We start from the raw sequence: 24840 nt of genomic DNA, 5'->3' as shown, positions 1-24840 counted from the left end.
AGATTTGCTCACTGTCCTGTGTTCTCCTTATCTCCTTATTTTTATCAATCCAACATCATCTCACTGTGGCTCAGCTCTTTGGTTTGATCTGAAAATCATTTTAGATTGCCTCATTTTACTGATCGGGTATCCCCAGAAGCTGCATGAAGTTCTGTGAGGGAAGCAGACTTCTAATCTCTGTGCCATCAACACATTTTTCTCATATCCTTTCTGCTATACTTCCTGGTGCTTCCACATCCATACATTTCACTCTTATGCAGAAGTCTGTATTAGCTTATTATTGAAGCAGGCTACTTGCATGTCACATCCTGATGTCGTATCATGCTTCTACAGATAGAAAGTATAAAAATAAGTATTTCATATGCACATGCAACACAAAGTGCTGTAAAAAGTGCAGGTAGTCTATCAGCAGCAAGCAGTTATATGTTCACAGGAGCCAAAACAAAAATTTAAACCAGCAAAGATTTTTCAAGGCAGGCATATTCTTGTGGTTGACGTATAATCTGCAGTAAAAGTTCAGTGGTTCCATTGCAGAAGTAGGTAGCATCTACCTGATGCAAGATGTGAGAGAGAAGCAAGAATCTAAAGCACAGACATTGCTTTTCTTATGGAGTATTTAGATACGGAATTACCTTCAAGTTGTAGGTTCTTTAGGATATGTACTGGTAGTCCTTGAAGTCCAGTTTCATCTTTGAAAAGATTTTTAGGAAATAAGGGAGTTAAAAGTAAACAGCACCTCCTAGTTCTATGAATCTTGGCTCCTATTTTGGGCAATATCTAATACTATTTTATATTGTAATATGTAATGTGATTTGAGATTGGAAAACTAAAACCACTTTTGCTCTCCTCATGGCAGTCTCCAGCCTTGTTTTGAAACCTCACTATCTCTTTGATCAGTCTGCACTCAGTTGCCTTTGTGCCGCTGTTGGCCTTTTAATTTAAATAAGGCTAATCTCTTCTTGATCATGTGTGCATTCCTCAAATAGACTTATGAAGGGGAGTTATAGAAACTTTCAGATTTCATTTTTATTGATTCAATCAAACTCCTTCATTTTCATGCTTGTAAAAGACTTCTTCAAAAGTCTTTTCCTGTATTTGTTGTAGATGTCACCTTCCTTGAAATGATCTATCTGCTTATATGAGTTTTTATTGGTGTTATATACAATGGCTTTATGTTCTCTGTCTTTTTTCCAACTGGTAAGTCCTTGCTTATGTAGCAGAGATGCTTGTTCATTCAGAACCATGTTAAATTTCACTCATTTTCTTTTATACCAATCTTTAATGTTGTCAAATACGTCCTGATGAAATTACTTCAATATTCTGTAATGATAATGCCTCCTGTATTTATCTTGAGAGCACTCCTAAGTTAGGTGTCAAAATCATTGTTTAAAATACCAAGTAAGGTCAGTTTCTACATCACTCATTTGCAAACCATATTCCTAACTTCTCTTCTGCCCGTTCTTCTTTCAGGAAAATATATTACCACCTTCAAACTAGCAGTTTCATTGCCCTTCCAACAATTCTGGTTTTACTTCTATACTTTCCTGTCCTACATTTAATTTCTTTGTAAGAGCAGTTGCCTCATTGAAAGTATTACATCTTTATACTAACTCTCATTGATTACTATGCCTTTGTTCTCATATGGTGTCTTATCATCCCTAATCAAAATCAGGCAAGGTATTATTTTTCATTGACTAGTTTACCATTGGTCTTTACAACCTCAGATGATAGCATTGCTACTTTCTCTTTTTCTGTATGTTTTAGAAATCTCTTACTTCTTGTTTTAAAATCCTTAAACGCCATTTTGCATTTAACAGTTTCTAGCTTAGACAAAATAGTATGTTTTATTTTCATGTCTGTCAGGTGCTGTTCTTCTCCACTCAAGAAAACAGACTCAAAGTATTGCACTTCAATAATGTATTTTGGCTGTCTGTCAAGGTATCTTCAGTTAGAATAGTACTTCTCCAAAAGGCTGATGAAAGGTGGTCATTTGTCTCCCTTCATAGACAAAACTGTTGTCTGATGACACAGAAAAGTATATATTTCAAGATCAGTCTTTTTTGAATTATCTGTTTGCTTTGGATTTATTGCATCCATATTGAAAATATTTCTCATTTGAGAGCAAGTCTGTCTTCATGTAGTAAAGCAATTAGGCAATTTCATTGTATTATAAAACTCCAAAGTCATTCTATGTCTTATGTGATAACAAAAAAACCACAAGTATCCAAGAAGTTAGCTGTTTATATTAAAAAAAAGAAAAAAGAAAAAAAAAAAGGAAAAAAAAAGAAAAGAGCTTAATGCAAGGCTCATATAGAACATTACTTCAGAATGTGTGTAATTTCTGCTGTGTTTTTATGGACCTTAGAGGATACTGTCTACAAGACATAGGAGACATAGACCTTATCTCAATTTTTTATTTTTTGTAAAAAATTTTTATATCAAGGTCTTTTTTCTGGTGTCTTTTCTTGCTCAAGCAGATGGGTTTTCTCTTTTACAAAAAGCTTGTTATCAGAATCATGTTACTCTTACATTTCTAAGTCCGCATATCGATGCATCAATTGTGAATATAGTTGTTCATCTATTTGTCTTTCCAAGATAGAAAGTGCTATGGTTTGAGTGGACTCATCACATCTTTGATACCTGTATGAGGAACTAGAGAGTGGAGGCCTTTAGGGTGCTGAAGGACCCAGGAGGGTTGGAAGAGAGAGGAGTCAGTATTCCCTTCTTTTTCCTGCCAAACTCTGTAACAAAGCCAGGAGAATCAGAAGCTCAGCCCCTTTTTCCTGCACCTTTCTTCCTTGCTGCTGGTGATCAGAGGTCCTTCAATCTGCCACGTGCTCTCCAGAATCCAACTCTGTTGGGTGCTGTGAGGAGCCATGGACCCCTCTCCTGAGGCGGCCTTGCTGCAAGGGACTCTCACCCACCTATTCCTGCCATCATTGAGATTGGTTTTGTATATGTCTGTATATAAGTTTATATTTCTATTCCTCACCCCACATGTAACTCCCCGTTCTGTGTTATAGTAAACTTGTTCCAGTTTTAATTTCCAACCTTTAAGTCTCTCTTCTTTATTCCCCTTTTATCTTCCCTTGGGAGGATGGAGGGAGGTAATAGAAAACAGTTCTGCCCTCTGGTTTGTGGTTCACCCTGACCACTAAACTGAGACAAAAAGACAAGATACTGTCTTGGAGGACCTAGCGTGAGCCATTGCCATCTTTGAGAGTTTCATTCATTTGGTAGATTCTTACATCATGTTTATTACCCGAGTTTTTGAACTGTAGCTATTTTTAGCAAGTATTTCCCCAGAAGGTTTTGAGAAAAAGGTACAAGATGCTTTTACTTTAGCACTCTTCTGCCAGGTTCCCATGCATTATTCTTTGGCTGGAAAAGGAAAACATTAATCCTACTTAATACGTGGCCTAATGCTCTCACTTATACCTATTGGTCTATGGAATCCTCATTTTTTGTGCCTCTGTTCCTGGGAATGATTGAGCTGAGCCTATGTACTGTGCAAGCGAACCAGAGGAATATGGTGTGCTCTGTCAATGCTGCTTTACTTAGTCACTTGGTGTGGTTCTGCTCCAGGTGCAGTAAATGACAGTCTAGAGTACCTCAAATGAATGGTAGTCATTAAACAATGAGATAAAGTCAGCTTGATAACCAGTGTATCTAGAAAGGTTGGAAAACATTATTATAATCCTTAACATACCAAGTTCATTCCATTAAATACTTCTGTCAAATAGTAACAATCACTAAGCATCAACAAACAGTACTAGAAAATAAGAAAACAAAAGTGATAGAAAAGGTAATGGTTTTTAAAATCAAAAGACAACTTGGCACAATCTTTTGTCCACCCTTCTCATAAATTTAGCCATTCTAAATTTGTTAATGCAGTTCATCCTGTTAAATTCAACGTCATCTGCTTATCCCTCTAATTGCCTCCTTTCTCACAATGTATGTTAGAAGCCCTTTATTTTGTAATTCATGTAGGGCTTAGGTCAGTGCTTATCCATATCCTGGATCTGCAAGGAGAATTTAGTATATGCCAAGTGCATTCCCTATGTTTGAGAAAATTCTTATTATTTGTGCCACTTTTCATTTAGTGAAATATTGATCATAGGTTTTTCTCCCTGTTTTAATTGTCTACAGGCAACAGGAAAAGGGAGAATGCACTATAGTCTCCAGGGAATTGTCCCATTTTGATAATTCCATATTGATCATCAGTGATCAGTTTAACTCATTTTGTTTGATCCTTGAAGAGATTGTGTAAGAAAACACTATTTAATTTTTTCTGCATTTGTAAAATAAACAAACCGTAGCAGCACAAATCATCACAATATTCTGATTAATTAAAATGTTAGGTCAGAATTATGTGACCATGAAGATATGAGGGGACTTGAACATCTCTCCTGTGAAGAATGGCTGAGAGAACTGGGGCTGTTTAGCTTTGAGAAGAGAAGGCTGAGAGGGGATCTTATTAGTGTCTCTAAATATCTGAGGGGTTGGTGTCAAGAGGAAGGGGCCAGTCTCTTTTCAGTGGTGCTCAGTAACAGGACAAAGAACAGTGGGTATAAGCTAGAACATAGGAAGTTCCATCTCAGCATGAGAAGAAATTAATTTACAGTGAGAGTGACAGAGCACTGGAACAGGCTGCCCAGAGAGGTTGTAGAGTCTCCTTCTCTGGAGACTTTCAAAACCCGCCTGGATGTGTTCCCATGTGGCCTGCCCTATGTGATCCTGCTGGGCAGTGGAGTTGGACTAGATGATCTCTAGAGGTCCCTTTCAAAGCCTAACATCCTATGATTCCATGATAATATGCTATTGAGAGATGCAATGTGAATGCATCCTCATATTTAAGATGCATTCAGATGAATCCTCATATTTATTCCAAAACATGTATTTAATGTCTAAAATAAATTGCCTGTATTTTGCTCATCAATTTAGTCTAATTTTTAAATTTTATTATTTATATTATCTTTTTAAAAGGGAAATGTATGTATAGGGTAGAATTCTATTTCTTCATTTAGACTTCAACAGTATATTTGCTTGCTTGAAAGGAAAGGAAGTGGTTATTTATCTATTTCTGATCACTTGCACAGTAGCATTGCATATTCTTGGACAAGAATTTTTGTAGGCATTTACTGATATTTACATCTACTGAAACCTGCATATATTTCATTAAAGAACTTTTTATTTAAACCAGCAATAGTGGTGACTTTAGGACAGCATTTATGGGAAAAGTCTATGACAAATTATGGATCCTTAAGGTGAGAAATTCAAAGTGCTTTCATTTGGGACAGCTTTTTCTCCAATGACCATGTTGGAAACTAGGCATCCTACTTCAATGTCCTGCAATATGTTTATGGAAATCATCCCATTAAAAAAACAGTAGTGAGTTTGGCAACATTTCAACCCAGCTGTTGGCAATCTCTCTTTAAAACTTGCACCATTCATTCCAGTTTATTTATTAATACTAAAATATTAATATTAAAAAAAAAAAAGTGTGAAGAATGCCTTTGAGCAAGGACCTCTGCGCACTGGCATGATGGCTCTTTGCAACACTTCATTTGCTTTATCAAGTTCCTAGGTAGCCTCGTTGGACAGTGGTTTCATTCACCAGCACCATCATTGTGGACAAAGATTAAACTTGGCTGCTTTCTGGGTTATTGTTGGTATCTATCCACTTAAAGGTTGTATTGTTACAAGCTTCTGCAAAGTTAATTGAATCCCAGATCTTTCCTGTGTATCTTCACCTTCTGAGGTTATCATCTCACTGCTATGTTTCCCATAGCTTCAATGGATATACGTTTTCCCAGTATTCTTACCAACCCTTCAGCTTCTCTTTCACAGTTGAACTCTTCAGGATGCATAGATGTGAGGAAATAGATGTGATAATAAGCTTTACACAGGTTTCCCAAGCACAGCTCTGCCTAGTCAAAAGGATGAAGTACAGGATATTACAGATACTTGAGAATAAACATTAAATGCATTTGTCATTTTCCCTTTAAAGTCCCACTGACCCATCTGTTTTCAGAAAGATTGGATCTTCCTTGTTACAGTGAGCTCAAATGCAAACCACATCTCCCTTAATATTGCTGCTAAAAGTAGTCAAAGAGAGCAAATGTCTTAGCTGGTTTGCTTTATAACCTACCTGTCCCCACAAGGTCACTTTCATAATCACAGAATCATAGAATGGTTGGAAGGGAACTTGAAGATCATCAAGTTCTAACCCCTCTGCATGGGCAGGGACACCTCCCACTAGACCAGGTTGCTTAAAGTCCCATCCAGCCTGGCCTTGAACACATCCAGGGAGAGGGCAGCCACAACATCTCTGGGCAACCTGTGCCACTTTCCCACCACCCTCACAGGAAATAATTTCTTCCTAATATCTAACCTAAATCCACCCTCTTTCAGTTTGAAACTGGTACCCCTCATCCCATCACTGCAAGCCCTAGTAAAAAGTCCCTCTCCAGCTTTCCTGGAGGTCCCCTTCAAGTAGTGGAAGACTGCTCTAAGGTCTCCCAGGAGCCTCCTCTTCTTCAGGCTGAACTTTTAAGTGACTTCATTGATACGACAGCTTTAACTTTGACCACCAACATATCTTCAATAGGAGCTAGCTTACTGTCTAAAAATGTTTAAAGGACACTGTCCTTCACTGAAATATGAACAGCCCTATATATGCTGCAGCTTTCAGAACTTCAGCTTAGGACAATAAGGCAAAAGAGCAGCACATTCAGAACAGAATTGTCAGTTTGGGAAAGGTATATACAAAAAATTCTAAACTTTGACCACATAGGACTTACTATATTTATTTTTTTCTTCTAATATGAACTTCTTGCTTGCTTGCCAAGACAGATTTTGGATATATGTGGCAGGTTGTTTGTTTTTTTAAAAGCTCTACCAGCAGCATGAGTTGCAAATTCTGCTTTCCTTTGTGAGGAAGACAGAGAATAAATGAGGCTGCAGGCATAGGTGGAGAGCAAAATGTGCCAGCAGCTAGTGAAAAAATGTTCAAAGCAGCACTGAAATGAGAAGATTGAAAGTCCTGAATTGAGGAGAAATTGGATGCAAAGATTGAGTGGTAGAGGTCTGGTATAAAGCAAAGCAGTATTTGTGGGTCTTGAGCGTTGAAGCTGCAGGGCTTGGAGTGGTTTGGAGCAGAGTAGGAAGTAGCTTGGAGACAGGAGGCAGCTATAGTTTTGTGAGAAAAGAAAGGGCTATGGTCAGGAAGAACTAGGAGAAGGCAACCTTGAGCAGGTGGAAGAGTTTGGAGAACATAATCTGTGTGACAGGAGAGTTGTGTGACTGAAAGCTCTGAGACAAGCTGGGTCTGGAAACCCTACTGTAACACTTGTTCCCTATGTGTTTGTGTATATGTGTCTTCAGTATAATAAAGTCAAGTATAAAGTATTTGAACCTACTCTTAGTTGATTTGCTTGGAGAAGTCTAGTCTTGATAGCACACAGCTTTCTGATTACCAGCATTCTTTAGAATCAGGAGCCTTTTCTGTGATTTCCATACTGTTCTTGTTGGCCTGGGCATGACTCTGCCAAGAGCAGCCTTTCAGTTTTATTGCTCGTAATTTAGAATATCTTCTTGTCTTGGGCAACTTAATGCCTGTGTATTTTTTTTAACTGCAGAGTGGAAGTAGAGACCCATCTCTCATATGCCCAGAGCTCCAGTTTAAATGACATAAAGGACATGAGGTCACAAATAATAATAGCATAATACACAATGTTTGTACTCATTCAAGTCTGGTTTGCCCATGCTGTGCATTTGACCTATCAACTTTGATTTCTGACCATCAAATTTCACTGAAGTCAATAGATGCTTTTAAGAACTAGGCTGCCACATGTTGGTGTAAAATAACCAGTGTATTACAAAATCTCCCGTGTAAGGACATGGTTACATTATCTTTGTCATTGTGTGTGTTAACAGACCATTGATCTGGTGATGATATTAATGTACTAAACTCCAAAACTGCAAGGAAATTGCATTAATTATTACCACTGTTTTTTATGCACCTGCACTGTGTTTATTCCCTCATCTGCTCATGAAACAGTGTGAGTAGCAGTTTTAAAAAATAATTTTTTAAAAATATGCATAGCATGAACAGAATGTGTGATGGTATGATAATGATGTTTTATTGGCATTCATTAGCATTCATGTACATTATGCCTTTGTAGGTTTATCATTTTCAAGAAGTGCAGCAACCCTAATAAAACATTTATGCCAAACTGCAGTATAATGCATAGGGGGGAATATGTTTATTGGTTGAGAATCTATGTCTCTGTTACAGGAGTTGGTATTCCCTTTGTTTGAAAATATTCCCCAGTTATTTAGGAAGTCCCATCTAGTTGGTGGTTGGCCTAAAGTTGCAGAAGGAAAAATACTTCCAAGTGCAAGTTTATTTTTCATGCATGAATGTAAAAGTTATACATAATGCATTTTTTACTTAAAAGGAATTTATTTTCTGCAATATTAAAAATATATTAAGCTCTTCGTTAGCAGCAGAAACTGCTCACCTGATGTGGAGCATTGTTCCTATTAGAAAATTCTAGTTGGAGTTTGTATTTCTGTATCAGAATTTTCCTCTGTTGATCAAGCAAGTAAGGATATTTTATCAGTATTTTATTATATAATATTTGGATGTTGGCAGACGCAGTCCCCAACATAAAATGTATTGACAAGCATTGTGTAATTCACTAATTATTTATTATCAGATGCAGAATATTACTTTTTTTCCTTTTTTTCTCAATGTCACTTTCCTTCACTTATCTCCAGTATGTTGGATACCATGAACTTTGACGATCATTGATAAGGGTCGGAAAAAGCATCTTCCATCTTAATGAGATTTAATCTCCTTTGGATTCACTTCCCTTACATGATGTAGCCAATATATGAAGTTTTTTGTTCCTGGCCAACTGTTGTAAAACACTGGCAGTTGGGTTATACTTTTAAGAGATGTTTCTCTTTTAATACGAACTGTGTGAGAATTTGTATGAGAGATTCAAGAACATTTTTCTGGAACAGAATGGTGTAATAATACACATAGAATAGCTTTTATAGTTTCTCTTCATCAACTGGATCCCTTTCTCTAGTTGAATGCACTACATAAACTTGAGGAATTTCCAACCTTTTGATTAAAAATTGCTGACAGCTCCTAAATATCCTTATATTAATACATTGTATTCTTTCAAAGCCCCTTCATGGGGGACTGTTTGAACATATTATGATTCATATTTGATTTCTCTTCTGAAAGCTTTTTATGTTTCTGTCTTAATGCATTTAACTTTAGAATGAACGTTAAGATTTTATACATCCACCTACCTTTTCACTGAGTGATAGAGAATCTTTTTAAGCTACATTGGATTGGAGAGAGGTTTATCCCATTGTTCTTCAGTATTTTGCCTTGGTCAGTTGAACAGCCCTTGGGAAAAACACACAAACAAAAAACCCCACACCAAGTAAACAAATATAGATTTAGATTATATTGTGGAATTCTGCTGAAGGAAGTGGTTCAAAGTAGTAGCATTGTAAGCACAGTTTTGCTCTCGATTTCCAAACCTGATAATTCATTTCTTACCATGATGCCCTGCATTTTGAGATAAAATGGCAACTGGAAGGAATGTCTGGTAAAGCTGGAAAAACAAGGGAGGTCTTATTTTCTTATAGCATGTGCTAACTTGTAAATGTCACTGTTTAGCAGTCAAAAGCCTGCTAGAATAAGGAACAACTTCATGAACTTTTATTTACAGTATGTATAGCCACATTGTCAAATATGGTGCAAGAAAGTTTAATGATTTAGTATTCAGTAGAGGATATTCATACCATTTAACTTCACATCCCCTAAGGCAAATAGGTGACGAGCACAAGGAACTTTTAGTTACGTGCAATGATAAAAAGCCATGGCTAGAAACAAACATGGACTATTTTTGTCTAGAGAGTGTTTGTCAGCACAATTGTCAGGGATTTTGAGGGATAACACATATGACAAACGCAGACATTTCTTTGCAGACCCCGTGATGTAATGTTCCACAAGTAATATTGTTTTATTTACTCTGCATTCATTGTTGATCTCTGCGATAGTGGGAGAACAGTTACATTTTTTCTACCGTATGCCTCAGCTAACATGAACTTGATTTGGATGCTGTGTAGTATAATGTCTTGCTTTTGATTAACATGATTCCAGCACTGCACAACCAGCCCATTGAATAAGGAACTTAACATCTTTTTTAAACCACTGCTGTAAAGAGTTGCCATTGCTAGTGTAGTATTTAGTCAGTTTCAGAATTAAGTAATATGATCATACCTAAAAGACTTTGTCATTATGGACCATGTGTGCATTAGCCAGGATTTCTGGAAAAAGTCTGACACAGGTTTGGCTTTTTTGTGAGTGTGGATGTGAAAACACAATTCTGAAAGTTTTTAGGTCCTGCAAAATTCCAATTTCTTTGTAAAAAGTAAGCAGGGAAACTTTATAGTAGCAAGAACACGGAATATTATCAGAAAGGGGAAGGAGTCCAAGATGGATAGCGTGAAGTGTTGAGGCTGTTTCTCCTGTTGTGGAGCTCTTCCTTTAAATCCAGTGAAGGCCATAATCTCAGATGAACCAGTTAGTTCTTCTCCGAGCTGTTAGTTCTTTATGACAAGTGTAACTGCTGGTTTATGAAAATAAACAGGTACATTTGTTATGGGCTTTATTAGAAGGTAGAGGAATAATAATGAAACCGTATGCAAGACTTCCGCTTATTAAACATGAAGTGTTGGTTCTTTGGTACCCAGTTTTTCATTCATCTTCTAACAAGTCTGTTAAGCATATTTGAGCACTCCTCTTTGCTCCCTGTTTGGTTCTGGTTTCCCTGCTTCCTGTATTTTCTTCCACTGGCTTCCTATCTCATTTTACTCTCATTGTAATTCCACCTTGTTCTTCAGATACCAAGATAGGGACACCTGTGGCTAAACTTTAGCTTTTAACTCCTACTCTTATTCATTTATGAACAAGAAAGGGATGTAAAAATAATGCATTTATCTCTATTGTCAGTGCATTATACCTTGCCAGTTTCCTGGAATGTTCCCTACACACCACCTTTCTTGCTTCATTGCATCGAATATCTTCATTCTCCTCCTTTAGAATGTTCCAAAACCCTCTTGTCTTTCAAGTAACATTTTGCCAATAACTGCTTAGTGTCACTCCTGCCTCATCTCTTAATCCACTCATTTAGCTTGTGTTGTGGTATAAAAAAAAAACAAACATAAAACCTGCAGCACAAAGTTTTGTTTTCAATTTCACTGTTCAGGTTATTTTTATTAGTTTTGTGTTTTGCTTAGAAGGAAGTATTTTTTTCATTTTACAAATGGGTATAGAAATACAATGAACTTGTTTCTGGATCACACAACTGACTGATGGGAATAGGAGCATATAAATTTCTGATTTGGAACGCTTACCTGCACATCTTTCCTTCTAATCTTTTCCAGCTACAAGTGTTCATCTGTAATGAGGTTCTTGTGTCTAGCTGAGTTTCTGAAAAACAAGGACTGTATAATCCATGCCATTTTCTGATAGATTAGTTTATCAGTCAACTTCTGAAACATCATATAGGAGTTGACCAGAGAGATAAGGATATACCTGAATTCCTCTCTCTGGCATTTGCCATGAAAAAAAAAAAAAATGTATCTCTGCTGTCCCTTGCTTTCTTGGTAATACCCTATTTAATTCCCAGAACAGCTGTAGTATACTTTGTGCAATAGTCATCCAAGTTGCATTCTGCAAGGTTCCTGTAGAAAACAGGTTACCATGTATATTAACTGTGCCATGGGTGTAAAACACGAGTTGACCTTAGGCTGTCTCCTTGTAATTTATATTTTCAAGCATCTAGAATTTAATTGCTCTCAGTGTACACATTGCTTATGTATTTCTCTATGTATTTTCAAGAAAGTAAGAGTAAAAAGTTTCAGTTATATGTACCTGTAGTATCTTCTGTCTCATTTCTGACTGAATACTAAACCTTCAGGACAACTTGAGCGGCCACAATACCCGCATTGGTAAGTAGCAGAAGAAAATATTTTTCCCTGAAGGGAAATGCATATTGCTGTCACTTACTTTTCCCCAAGTTCCTTTGGTATGTAGCATTTTTCTTAATGTCCTAGTTCCATGTCATTATGTGAGATTATCAGCATTTACTTTTTCTTATTTCTCATTTTTTAAAACAGAATTGAATATATTAATTTTGAAAAAAGTTTCAAGCTAGTAACATGAATTGGGGTTCTACTTCATTATGTCCAATTGTCTGGGACTGCTAATGTCTCAGCCAGGGTATTAGGCCAAGTATCTTTGCTCTAACTCCTCTTGTTTTCTTTTCAAATAAGCCATCTTTTTTTTCTCTTCAGGTTCTCTTTTTTTTCTTTTTTTTTTTTTTTTAATTAGGAGAAATATACCAACTAGGTTACAACTGCATATGTTTTAATTGAATCTGTCTTCTAAATGAGACATATTTTATTTAAGAATGAAAGTTTTTTCTTCTTCAGTGTACTAGAACTGATTAGAGATTTGCCTTGAGTCCCATCAAAACAGTAGTGTGGGTGTTTCACTTGGGAGTTCAAAACAGATACTATTTTAATGCCATAAAACCAGGGAAGGAAGCAACAATTTACGTAAATGTTTCCAGTGTATTTTGTTAGTGGACATTGTATCAGTACTATTTAACTTGTTAATGTATTGCTTAGTTGCATTATTTTCTTGAGAATCTAGGCCAAGTAAAAAAAAGCCTTCAGTTGACTGTGTTTTGAATATTTGTTTCTACATTTTCCATGGGTCAGGTAAAAACAAAAAGTGGCAATCTAACTTGTGCTCCTGGTGGTGTGCTCTAGAGAGCATAAAGCATAGTTGAATTTTCATGGTTCATTCCGTCTTTGGTTTCCTTGTTGAGATTTTTTTTTTTAAGAAGACAGTTAATGTGGTTTGAAAGGGTTCACCTCAGTTCTCTGGGACTTTGTTTTACATAACCTGTGAAACAACTAACTGATGAAAAAAGCTTTTCAATTCAGTCTTGCCTCAGACTAGAAGTATATCCCTAAAGTCATTTTTATTTTCTTCTTCCTCTCTACTTCAAATGACATGACACAAATTTAATTTATCAGTAAATAAGAAATACATTTACTGGATTCAGCAGCTCTGAAAAGAACTTGCTGTAAATGAATGTTTTATTTTACATGCTTCTAACAGTACAAAGCATTTTGAGAAGTTATCTCATTTGATTCTTCCATCCTCTGCATCATCTAGGAAAAAAATCTATATAATAAAGGAAAAGTAATCAGGTAGGAAATGTTGGGGGACAGGTGTGGTATATTTAAAATAAAAATCTAATGTTGGTCTGGCATTAAAATTTTCTGGTTGGGCAGCATAATTTTTAACTGGGAATCTTGTTAGCAGTGGCTAAAATCTCTAGGCCTGGGTCAGTAGGAATCTGTATTACATTCTGTCAGGTATCAACCATGATACTTGCCAGGCCTGACACTCCCAGTTGTAGCATACTTTGATCATATGATTTGTGAAAGGTATAGGCTGTTTTTTTCTTCAGTTAGAGTTTTAGAACTTCATTATTCTTCATATGCAAATCAGATAAGTAACATGTATTTGTTAGTGAATTCAGCATGCAACGTATGTGCCAGATTGGTAATACATTGAAATAAAAATTATCAACAAAGCAAGTTTAAAATGCCATGATAAAGCATCATTTATTCCAGAAATTAGAGTCTGTGTCTTTGTCCTCTAGAGGTGTCTCAGAGAGTCAAATTGATGTCTTGCATGTACTGCTAACTGATTGTGTGGAAATTTTTTTAAGTTCACTTTTTCTTTATTCTTCTGTCTTTTTTACCCATCTTCCCCCATTGTAGCAAATTAGACGGCCGGATGAAAGCAAAGGAGTTGCTAGTAGAGTTGGATCCCTCAAAGTAAATATGTTTCTAACATTTATTTTGCAAGTTTTCTTCTATAGCCTACACTTTTCCTTTTGAAGGGGGAGGTGAGGGGAGGGAGGGAAGGGGCTTTTCCATTTCTCACCATCCCATCATTTTTATTTCCGTATTCTTATCACTGTTGGGTCACGTTTTGTTTGTTTCTGTGCTACACACAGAGCTACCTACTGAAGGCAGGCTGCCAGTTAGTTAGCTTTGAATGTCACTGTAAATAAGAGATAGTAACAACTTTCTTGAAGTGCCTGTAATTCGATGATCATGATTAAACCACTTCTCTGATCTGTGTTGCTTGTTGTCTCTTAACTGCCTGTTACATGGAGAAGTGTAACAGGCATTCATCTTCAGACTACTGCTTCCCACCTTGAAATGAAATCAAACTTCTATAGTCCTCACACTTTTTGCATTTAATTCTGCAAAAGACTATTACAAGAGAGTTGAATATTTCATGTATATCTAGCCTTTAAAATCAGAAAAAATGAGAGTAAAAAGAGGAAATGAGAGAGAGATTCATGTGAGGCTAATAAGAAGGAAGCCACTGTTTTTGCTAATAATTAGCCCCTTCTGCCTTTTCTTACGTTTATACAAACATACTCAAATATTTAGAGCACTTAACAAAACAAGCAGATGTCTACATCAGTACACACTGTGCATAGTGTTACACACTAATAAATGGTTTAAAATGTAAGTCATTCTATACCGAGATGCTGGTCATGTGCAGTCCAGGCCATTCTGTTAATGTTCCATCTCAACAGTTGCCTCTTTTTCAGCCATATGGGTTTTGTTGTTTGGTTTTTTTTACTTTATTTCCTTTCAGTGCTTTCTCAAGCACGATTTCATTTTTCTTCTGCACTCTCCTTGCCTTTCCTGCCTTTTTGGTTTTTCATCTTTTGGCTTGGTTTTGTATGTGAGTATATTGCCTTTGTTCCAGGACAAGCCATCCTCTCTTTTCTCTAACACTTCTCTACAGCTGCTCTTTGTGAAAATGTAATTTCACTGAGCATAAAGAAGGGGAGGGGAAGGATTAATTATGCAACTCCTACCAGTATTGCCACCACTTAATTCGATCACAGTGTAGAAAAAGAAGCCAGTTGTTTATACATGTTATAGCTGGAGGCATCTGTAGCATTCCTCACTGTCTGTAAGGCTTTATCTTTTTATCTTGTGATTTGAAAGGAGGGTTTCGTTTCCATGTAGATGAGAAGAGCACTCTACCTGAAGGAGGCACTGTTTCAAATGGAAGACATTTGGGACCACTGAATTCATGTGGACAAAAATACAAGACAGCCACAGTTTCTCTGCTGTTTTTGAAAACCATGTATGTAATTTCTTTGACCTGTACATTTTAACAGGTCATCACATACCATTATAAATGTGTAATGCATTGTAAATGCTGAATGCATATACATGTGCAGAAGATGTAGCTTACTTAGGTGATGGGATTCACCTATTATTTTTTTGGACACTCACTGATACCTAATTTACAATTATTATTTCTGTATCTGATTGCCTAGGATTTAACTTCATGACCCAAAATATATACATTTAGACAAAAAATCTTACAGGAATATCCTTCTAGAAAATGGGAAGTCCTGATTCAGGTTCCCAAACATTAAAATTTACTTCTAAAAAGTTACTTTTTATGGAAATATATTCTAGAACACAACCTTACCAACAAACAAGGAAATAAATAAATAAAGTAACAATGTAACACAGATTCAGTAGCTCTAGAATGACCTGTTAATTGATTGTTCACATTTTTTTCCTGGACTAATAAAAGCCATGTTAGTCAAGCAAAAATACCTTGTTTCCAGATTCCGAGTTTAGTGAACTTGTATGTCTGTGTTGTTCAAAGCCCTTTGATGTCTCAAAACGTTTTGCCAGAGGCAGTGAGAAATGTGTTATGCTATGATTTATTAAAAACAAAACAAACAAAATAAACCCCCATGAAAACAAACAACAAGAGAAAAAAAGAAGAAAAAAAAAGTGACAAGAGAACAGGTTGCTTTTTCAATTCATTTTCTGATGTTTACATGTAGCTCCATGGAAAGCTGGAGGAGCTCAGAGATCACCTAGAAGGCAATGTCAAAGGATGCTCTCTCCCAGTAAATGTACGCTTTCACTCGGTGATCTGTTGTTTTAAAACTTCCACTGGCTGGTAACACCAAATCTGATTGGTTTGTCCCCTCATCCCCATCTTACTCTTTTCTCTCTCTCTCTTTCTGCTTTCATGTGTTCTTCTTTTCTAGCTGGGGTTTCATTTTAATGTTTGTGAGAAACCTAATTGACAGGATTTGTTTAAAAGAATATCCTACTTCATTTTAATGAATGCTAAACAAACTGCTTGGCTTTCCAGCAATTAAAAAAAATCCCTTTCCAAAATGGAAGTTGCATATCTAAAAGTTTCCTAAATATTAAACTTAGCAACAAAAATTTAATATGCTTAATTTAAAGGATAAAAATATCTTCTTCCAATGATTGATAGCCTTACCTGAACTGAAAACTATGGCTGATAAAAGAGCATATAGGTTCACATGTACCTCTGTCTTTGCCTTTAATCTTTTTGAGCCCCTATTTTATCTCACAAAAAAAATTGTTAAATGTTTGGTTTAATGCCAGCTATGCAAATTATGTTGCTTTTTTCTTAACAGAAAAAAATTATACAGCGTATTTCTCATGCAATAGGTTTGTTCTTCAGTGAAAAAAAAATTTAAAAAGGATTAGGATCTAATATTAGTCATGACACCTCTACAAAGTTGCCCATTTTTCAGTATTTAAGAAAGCAAGTCAAATCCAACATATAATACACAGCAGTATCATGTGTTCAGTCGTTCACCTCATCAATTGAGATCAGGTTTTCAGCAATTCTACAGAAGTTAGTTTAAGCCAAATAATTTAATGTATAATGCAAATTAGAAAAAAGGAACAGTTGTGAGCATAGTAGATGTGAAAGTTAGTAACCATCTATCCCTTTGTACAACCATCCAGTGAAGATTCTGAGGATAATTTCTTTAGATGCATGTCCTGTTTGTTTTCCATATACTATGACTGTTGTCAATCTAGCACTATCATTCTATTGCATAATCCACTACAATTATATAGTGCAAGATGAATTTGGTAATGATCATGATTTGATAACTTTTACCTCTTTTGGATGCTTTTGCAAATCCAGCTATGTATCTGACATAAAGCTGATTTCTGCTTGTTGTCAAATAAAGTCCCTGAGTCCCTTTTGCAGGTTAAATACAAGGAAATTGAGCTGCAAATATATTGCAGCTTTCTATAAAATAAATTTAATTAAAAGACTGTATCTTTGCCCTGCCAAATCTTTAAGAATCAAGTTTTTGGGAGAATGAACTGTGTGATATTTTAGATTTGGCGGAAACCCAAATTTATTAGTCATAATCAGGACAAAGCAAGTTCCTTTATTTTACAGTCCTCACTCTTAAGTTAATGATTTAGTACTAGTGAATAAAGCCAGAAAAAATTGTACTACAAAAAAAGTTATTCTGATCACACAATATTTCACAGAATATGACATGGAGAGAGCTTTAAAATTAAAAACTGTGACTAAATTTGCCATGAGGAATTAGTTGTCATTAAATTGTCCTGTTCCTCTGTGCCGCTTGGTCTGTTATTTTGTGGCCAAAACCTACACAGTGTAAGGGAGGAAGTCAGATTGTGAACTAAGAAATGTTCCATATATTCTGCATATGCCCTTCAAGTTTCTTAAAACAAGCGGGACACATTACAAATATAATATGTAACTAAAATCTGCTGCTTTGTCGCTGCCAGTCTGATCCATGCTTTAATAATGGATGTTTTAGATCAGGCAAGGTTTGAAATGACAGCATACGAATGACTGATCAAAAAACAGAACAAGTCCTTACTAAATAGTGGACAATTGGAAAGAAAATAATGCTGGATCTGTTAACAGTTCATCTTTAAAAGAATTTTCATCTCTTCCATACTGCTTTTGAAAAGAGGTTTAGATGTAAGTTAATACTGCTACAAGGTGACAACTGTATTGAATGATGGGGGAGGGGGAGCATGTAGTATCTGATGGCCAGCCCATAAGTGAAAATGAAATGCTATTGCACGATTGAGTGTACTATTAAGGTGGAACCTTTGTTTCAAAATGTATTGCAAAGGCATGCTTTCCCGATTACCTTTAAAGGCCATTGGAAATCTGTAGGAAACACTGGAATTCTGCAGCATATCTCAGATTCCACCAAAAAGTTCTAAAGCCTGCCAGATATTTAAAATAAAATTACACTGAAAACATGTTTGAAAAATTGAGTTAATTAAGCAGTTTGGGGGGGTTGAGTAGTTTTCATTTAAAACACTGCTTTTAATATGAGCAGTAATGCATAACCATATACAGAAAAAGTTATCCTGACCTGAGATCTGTTTTTCCATTTCTTCTTGAGATCTTCATCTTCCTTACAGCTGTTTCAGTTCTTTTCATGGCTTAATCCCTTAGCCCCTCCCAGAGACCTGTGTTTGAAGCTGAACCGTTTAGAAAAAGCAGTCTTTTGTCACTTGGTCATATTCACATTCCTATACTGTATGAATCAATGTAGCTGTAGCATCTAAGTGCACTAGCTACTGAGATGATCAACAGTGAAACAGCTGACTGATTTATATTTTAGAACTCATAATACCTGCTAAAATTTATACTTTCCTGAAAATGTGGAGTTCAGCTGAAATTCAACAGAACAATACTGCTTCAAGCTGTGTTTTGAAGATTTTATTTTATTTTTTTGGTAATTGTGCAGACTAAGAATTTTAAATGTAAGTTTAAATTCTGCAGAAAAATATTATGGAAAGCCCATCAGAAAAATAAATAAATACATAAAATAGAATCTAAGTATAGATGAAGTTCTGCACAGACTTCCCAAGTAATATGCCAAACAATTTTTTGTGTGGCTTTTGACCAGCATGGTTTCCAATCAAAGATTCTGATTTTGTTCAAGAAGAATGTTCTCAGAATACAGGCTAAATAATGTCCATAGATGATATTTAATGAAACTGGGATTATCATTTTTCATACAGAACTGTATCTTTCAGAGTCTACAGTCTCCTGCATGCAGTGCTCAATCTTACTTTAAGCACCTGTCTTCTTTGATCATGATGAAGGATTACATTTATGGGGCTTTTATTCCTGGTCTTAATGTTCCATTATTAAAGATCTGGTTCAAGCCAGTAAGGCCCTCACGCTAACAACAAATTGCTCTAGCAGCCTCTGAACAAAATTCTGAGTTGGTGTAAAGAGGCAAGGCCTGTTTAAAATCATTCTCACAGTGGGGAGTTTCTGTGACTGACAATGTGGCCCCTTGAATGTTCATGGGGAAAAGAGCCCAACAGCTTCTATGTTAGTACATTAGCTTCACCTGATGTAGTGTGTAGGGCTGTCAGGTAGCATGCAAACTAAGGAGAGCTACTCCCTCTCTCAAACTGGAAGAAATGATCACTAGCGTTCATGTTTTACAACAGATTTTAAGCAGAGTAGTAGGTGATAGATTGCAGAATCATCAAAGGAGCTTAGAAAAGTATTGATATTTTATGTTAATAGCAATACACTTAGAAAATGCTGAAATCAGGTGCTTAAAAGTGGAGACTAGTATGACATAGAAATTATCAGGAAATTGTAAGCGTGCAGCAGATAAAACAGTCTCATTGTACGATCCTATTAAAAATAAAACAAACAGGAATCACTGTGTGCAGAGATTTGATATGACCATAATCCTCTTCTCAAGAACATCAGATCATTTTGAGACCAGGACACTTGAGCATACCTTCGATTTCATCATTATTAGAAAATAACATAAGTAAATTGAGAGTCTATACAGATATGAATAAGAAAAAAAATAATTTTGAGTGAGTGAGACTGAGTTATTAAGGAACAGTGTATGTGTGTGTTTGAGCATAGGGAGAAACAAAATACACAGATATCTTAGTGAAGGAAGTATTATCTGCCTCTATAAAACTGAAACTATGAAAAAAAAAACAACAGCACAAGAATGTTTAAAGTTATTAAGTACTAATAGGAATAAGGCTGAAGTTGAATTTTAAGTTTAGCCTAGATATTACTGAAAATATGTATAATTAGGTCACAGGATAATTGTGACAAGGAGAGTCTTCTCTTATAGCAGATCCCTTCTATTTACAGCAGTTGTCTAAGAGAAGATAACTTCTAAGTGTAAGGAGTAGGCAAGATGAGCCAAGTTCTTCCAGACTTTGCAAGCAAGATTCAAATCCTCCCCATCCTTGTTCTTTCTGTTTATCTAGTTGCTGAGACTTAAAAAACATGTTGCTGGGATGTCTCTTGCTGTTAACTGCCTTCTTCAGATCCTCACCTGCAAAACTGAAGCAAATAGTTCTTCTTTTTCCGAGTTGTTGCAAGACAAAGCATGGGAACAATGGTTGGACACTATTTATAAGAATCCTGATTAGAGATTCATCCCAAAATTTTAGGTGAATAGCAGAACACCTGTTCTAAGCAAAAGCACACCTTATCTTAGAAAATTTTCAAAGCAATGTTTCTAGAAACAATTTTTGCTCTGTCAGAAGGGGTTCTCCCTTTTTTTTTTTTCCTGCTTTGCTGTGACTTCTGATAATTCATTTTTCCACCCCTAGAAAAAAATCAAGAGATTTTTCATGCACTTACAAGAACCATTATTTTTCAAAATTAAGTCTGTTAAGCTGCTTTTACTCTTCACAAGCAGTTGTCACCAGATAATTATGAATCTAACAAAAGTTAAGAAAAAAAAAGACAACCAAAACTCAGGCTACTCTTTGTAGTTGCAAAATGAAGTGTTTTCAACGAAAGAATGGATTTTCAGATTTTTAGGAAAAAGACATTCTATAAATAACCAGGGAGTCCTTTTTTAATACTTGAGTTATGATTGCGTGGTTAATAATATATAAAATGGATATCTTGTATAAACAAAGTTTTCTTAACCAATCAGTAAAACTGTAGTGTTACCAATTAACTTGTGTGTGTGCTGAAAGCTTTTGACAGCGGAGCGTGTCCCTGCAGAATCACAGCACTTTATGTTGCTTAAGGATGTAATCTGCAAATTTCTACTGACCTGTGTCTGGCCATTAGTCATTTAACTTGGCAGGTTACTCTGGTTTTTAGGCAACGAGGTTGAAGAAAATTGTCAAAGTGTTGGGTCTGAGCATCTGAAAACATAACAATGTACAGGAAAGAACAGGGCCTCTGGTGGGTTTTCACATTGTCCTTTTGCAGAGTTAGAATAAAATGGATCGTTTTAACGGGAAGAGGCTGGTAAAGCATCATCCTAGAATACCTTATTGTCCTAAAGGTAGTGTTGTCAGTTATTTAGAGGAGGGAGGATTGATAGTTGTCTTCAGATTCATCATTAGTTTTAATTACTTGATAAACATGATACTTTTTTTTTTTCCCTGTTAAGAAGCTTCCACCTTAAAAGGCATAAATCTGGAGTTTCTGAAATAGCTGGTCATGGAAACTTAATGAACCCCCTGCTACTATCTCAGTTTCTGGAACCACCTATACAGAAAACCTTCTGAGACCCTTACTGTGTCACCATTTCTTTTTTAACAATGTTTTCTTTTCCCCACTGCACAACCAGGCTCGGCTCCCTTCGTGCTCATCCACCTATAGTGTTTCTGAGGTATACCTTGCACGTGTTCTCTCACACAGTCGACCTGCTCGCCCATCACACTTTTTTGTTTGTTTGTTTTATTTACCTTTTTCTTTTTTTTTGCATTGCACTGTGCACAAGTGGGGAAAAATCAGCTGTTGGGGGGCAGATTTTGCATGACCAATCTGCAACCGTGTTCAGCATGGTTTTAAAATCACCAGTCTGGGACCACCATGATGTGCAGACTAGCTAGGCAACTGCTACTACACATGCAGGCATAAATTACATAATAGAAGCATCCTTAATTACCTCATACATTAAAAGGAAAGTAATAAATTTACAGATGTCCAGACTACAAAATTCTTCACTGGTTAGTCTGATTTATTTTCAGTCCGTGGAACTGGAAAGACTCTGTAAAGATGGCCATCACATTCTGGTTACTAATTGCATGCCTAGATACAGGTGTGTTTAGGATATCTGAAGTTCATTATTAAGTCCCAAAATTCTGGCTTGGGTCACTACCTGTAAAAATTAATATACTGTTGTAAACAGTTCCATATCAGCTTCATGACAGTCTTCTGTAATAAGGTATAGTACCATCTTAGCAAGAAATGAAAAGAAAAATTAGTTGTAATTAGGATGGGTGGAAAAGGAGAAAGATGTTATGATAAACTAGAATTCACTACATCGAGGGATAAAAACAGAATTCATAAAATACTGTCCAATTAATGCCATGACCCACTGTGTAAAGATTAGGGTTCAGCATATTATAAGTGAGTAATGGATGAGTACCAAAAGATGGACATGAGGTTTTCTGCAGTGTTGAATCAGTCTTGAGCACATACGGTTATTTATTATGTATTTTTAAGATCTCATAAAAAAAAATAGTAGTTCACTCTGTCTCGCAGAGGGCCAAGTTCTAGACCTGATGTGAATGTGCTATTAATGAGCATCTCCTACTAAGTCACTTTGTTCCTAAGCAGGAAGATCTGTGTGTAAACAATACCTCACTGATATGTGTCTAATTTGTTCTCAAAGGTTCAGCTTCTCAAGCAATCATTCCCAGCACTTCTTTATCCTTAGTAATAGCAAGGTTTTTCTAGTTTCACTGTATGAGCAAGCAAAAGATCTTACAAAAGTCTTTAAGACAAAGATGCTTACCAGTTTTCCTGTCATAGATAAATTATTACCATCTGGCTCCACCTGGAGACAAGTAATTTTAAAGATAATTAGATGTGTGTTCTTAAAAGTGCCTGATACACATTCTGCAGTTTATTGTGCCTCATTACTGTCTTATATGGAAGGCTCACTGTTTTTGTCATTATTATCAGCAAAACACTAATATGCAATACCTATGTAATGCTAATACACATAGAAAGACACTTTTTTTGAAGCTGTAACAGGAGCAAGAAATTTAAGTTTAGTGCTTACAGATGCAAGACAAGCGCCATCCTCACTCAAGCAGATGTTCTTCTAAATGATCTGCATGAAATTAAGAACAAGCTCTAGTTCAACAGGCATTTCACCTTGACACTGTTTCCAAAGGATCCAACTGTGATAGTTCACATCAGCAAAAAAAGTGATCATGCGCTTACGGATTATGCAGTAAATAAGCTGCTTTCAGGGAAACTGGATTATTCTTGCTTTGATTGAAATTTCGGCCATGTTTCCTTTTCACATTCTGGAAGGATCACTGACTTTGAAAGAAATGCAAACCAAGTTATTGTGGCTGGTGACTTGTTGACATGTATAGGTCTTCTGCTTGATCAGATTCCAAAAATTACATATTCTTCTCTGAAGCTATTAGGCTGTAGTACCAATTAGTGATCTTGGACACAACAGAAGAAGAAAATTGGAGTATTAAGTCCATGAAAACTTTGAGAACACTGTCAGTCAAGGATGGCTTTGCAATTTGTAGCAAAGAGTCTGCTAGCTGAAGCATCAGGGTGACACCGGGACACTTTACAAGCAGTTAGTGCTTTACGCTCTGTCCAAAAGGAAGACCTTCATAACTGAAATGCAGATAACCTGGCTACCTGGTGAACTGGATCTTGTGATGCAGTTAAAAAATCTCCAGCTGATCAGAATGTCAGGCTTATGAAACATACAGTGCAAGACCACTTTAAAATTGCAAACTGAAGGTGTAAAAAAAGTACAGATACATTTTTCTCTACTGACAGGATAGCACCCTGTGTATTTTCAACAGACCGTTTGAGCCAATGCCAGATCTAAAGAAACCAGTCAATTTGAACTGAAGATCTCTGTGTCAATTGTAGTTACTTGAAGAGGCAAGGAGGGACTGGAGATTCTCTGGGGTCCATAAAGGATTTGTAGTGCAGTTTCTAACTTTGTAAGAGACTCTTCATTCAGAAATATAGCTTGATGTCAGGACACGGGTCCAACAATGCTCAATGTCATCTGCTATTACTTTGAAAAACGGGAAAGGCTGCTGTAAGTAAACAACCTATAAATTATGTGATAGAAATTCTCCCAAACTGAGATGTTTATAAAATCAGGTCCAAAAGCCAAACATTAGTGTTGATCAAGGGGAAGGAGTTATGTTGTATTGCATAATGTGTCATTATCCAGGGGGAAAAATGGACCACACTTTTGATATGATGTCACGGTTGTTTCTCGTGTCTATACCTATTTCTGTGGTTCTCATTCCAAGAAATATTTTTCTTAAGCTGATTCTTAAACACCAAGTTCAGAGCATCTTAATTTTATATGTCATCACCAAATAGCTTTGGACCTTCAGAGGACACCGGAAATGAGAGAAATGGAATCAGTGCTGTGGGAATTCAGCTGAATGTACCTTCAGACAAAGGTACAATGAAAGATAAAAAATTACAATCTGATATAAACGATTTCTGAAATTTATTTTTCAGAAATAGACACTATACCTTCATCATAAGAAAATTCCTTACAATTTTAATTGTTGAGAATAGCTCTGAAATTGGATAATTGGCACTCCTCAAGCTAAGATTGCCAAAAAGGAAAGTGAGTGTACTATCAGGGATTTTTTTCTGCTGTTACACAGAAGGTCTTTGATTGAAGAAATGAAGGATCTTCCAGTGGAAGAGAAACTTGGCATCTGTGTATTCTGCATTGTGAAGAATTTGAGGTGGAATTTGCTGCCTGATTTTTCTCACAGAAAACATCCTTGGAGAGGCTGTTTTGCATCTCAGAGTCCAATAATTAGGAAAAATTTCTTTTTACATGTTCCTCTTTGTTG

General features: G+C 36.2%; 1 protein-coding gene across 27 annotated transcripts in view; it reads left to right on the top strand.

The window, feature by feature from the left end:
* Positions 1–24840, top strand: part of GPHN (gephyrin) — a 270378-nt gene that overhangs the window by 182817 nt on the left and 62721 nt on the right. For 9 of the 27 annotated variants that reach the window (XR_007889566.1, XM_051620174.1, XM_051620188.1 and 6 more), the window contains 3 exons: positions 13897–13953; positions 16014–16085; positions 21594–21635. The exons of 5 other annotated variants lie outside the window; for them this stretch is intronic. Coding sequence is in view for 21 of the 22 variants with exons in the window: in XM_051620174.1 (XP_051476134.1) it covers positions 13897–13953; positions 16014–16085; positions 21594–21635 (171 nt within the window). In the remaining variant the exon portion in view is untranslated. The remainder of the gene's footprint in view (positions 1–13896; positions 13954–16013; positions 16086–21593; positions 21636–24840) is intronic. 13 more of the 27 variants (XM_051620185.1, XM_051620181.1, XM_051620184.1 and 10 more) reach the window with 3 other exon arrangements.

This window comes from Apus apus, chromosome 5 (assembly GCF_020740795.1).
Source record: "Apus apus isolate bApuApu2 chromosome 5, bApuApu2.pri.cur, whole genome shotgun sequence".
Taxonomy (NCBI): domain Eukaryota; kingdom Metazoa; phylum Chordata; class Aves; order Apodiformes; family Apodidae; genus Apus; species Apus apus.
The sequence above is the reverse complement of the archived record's forward strand: the minus strand, read 5'-3'. Positions and strand labels throughout refer to the sequence as shown.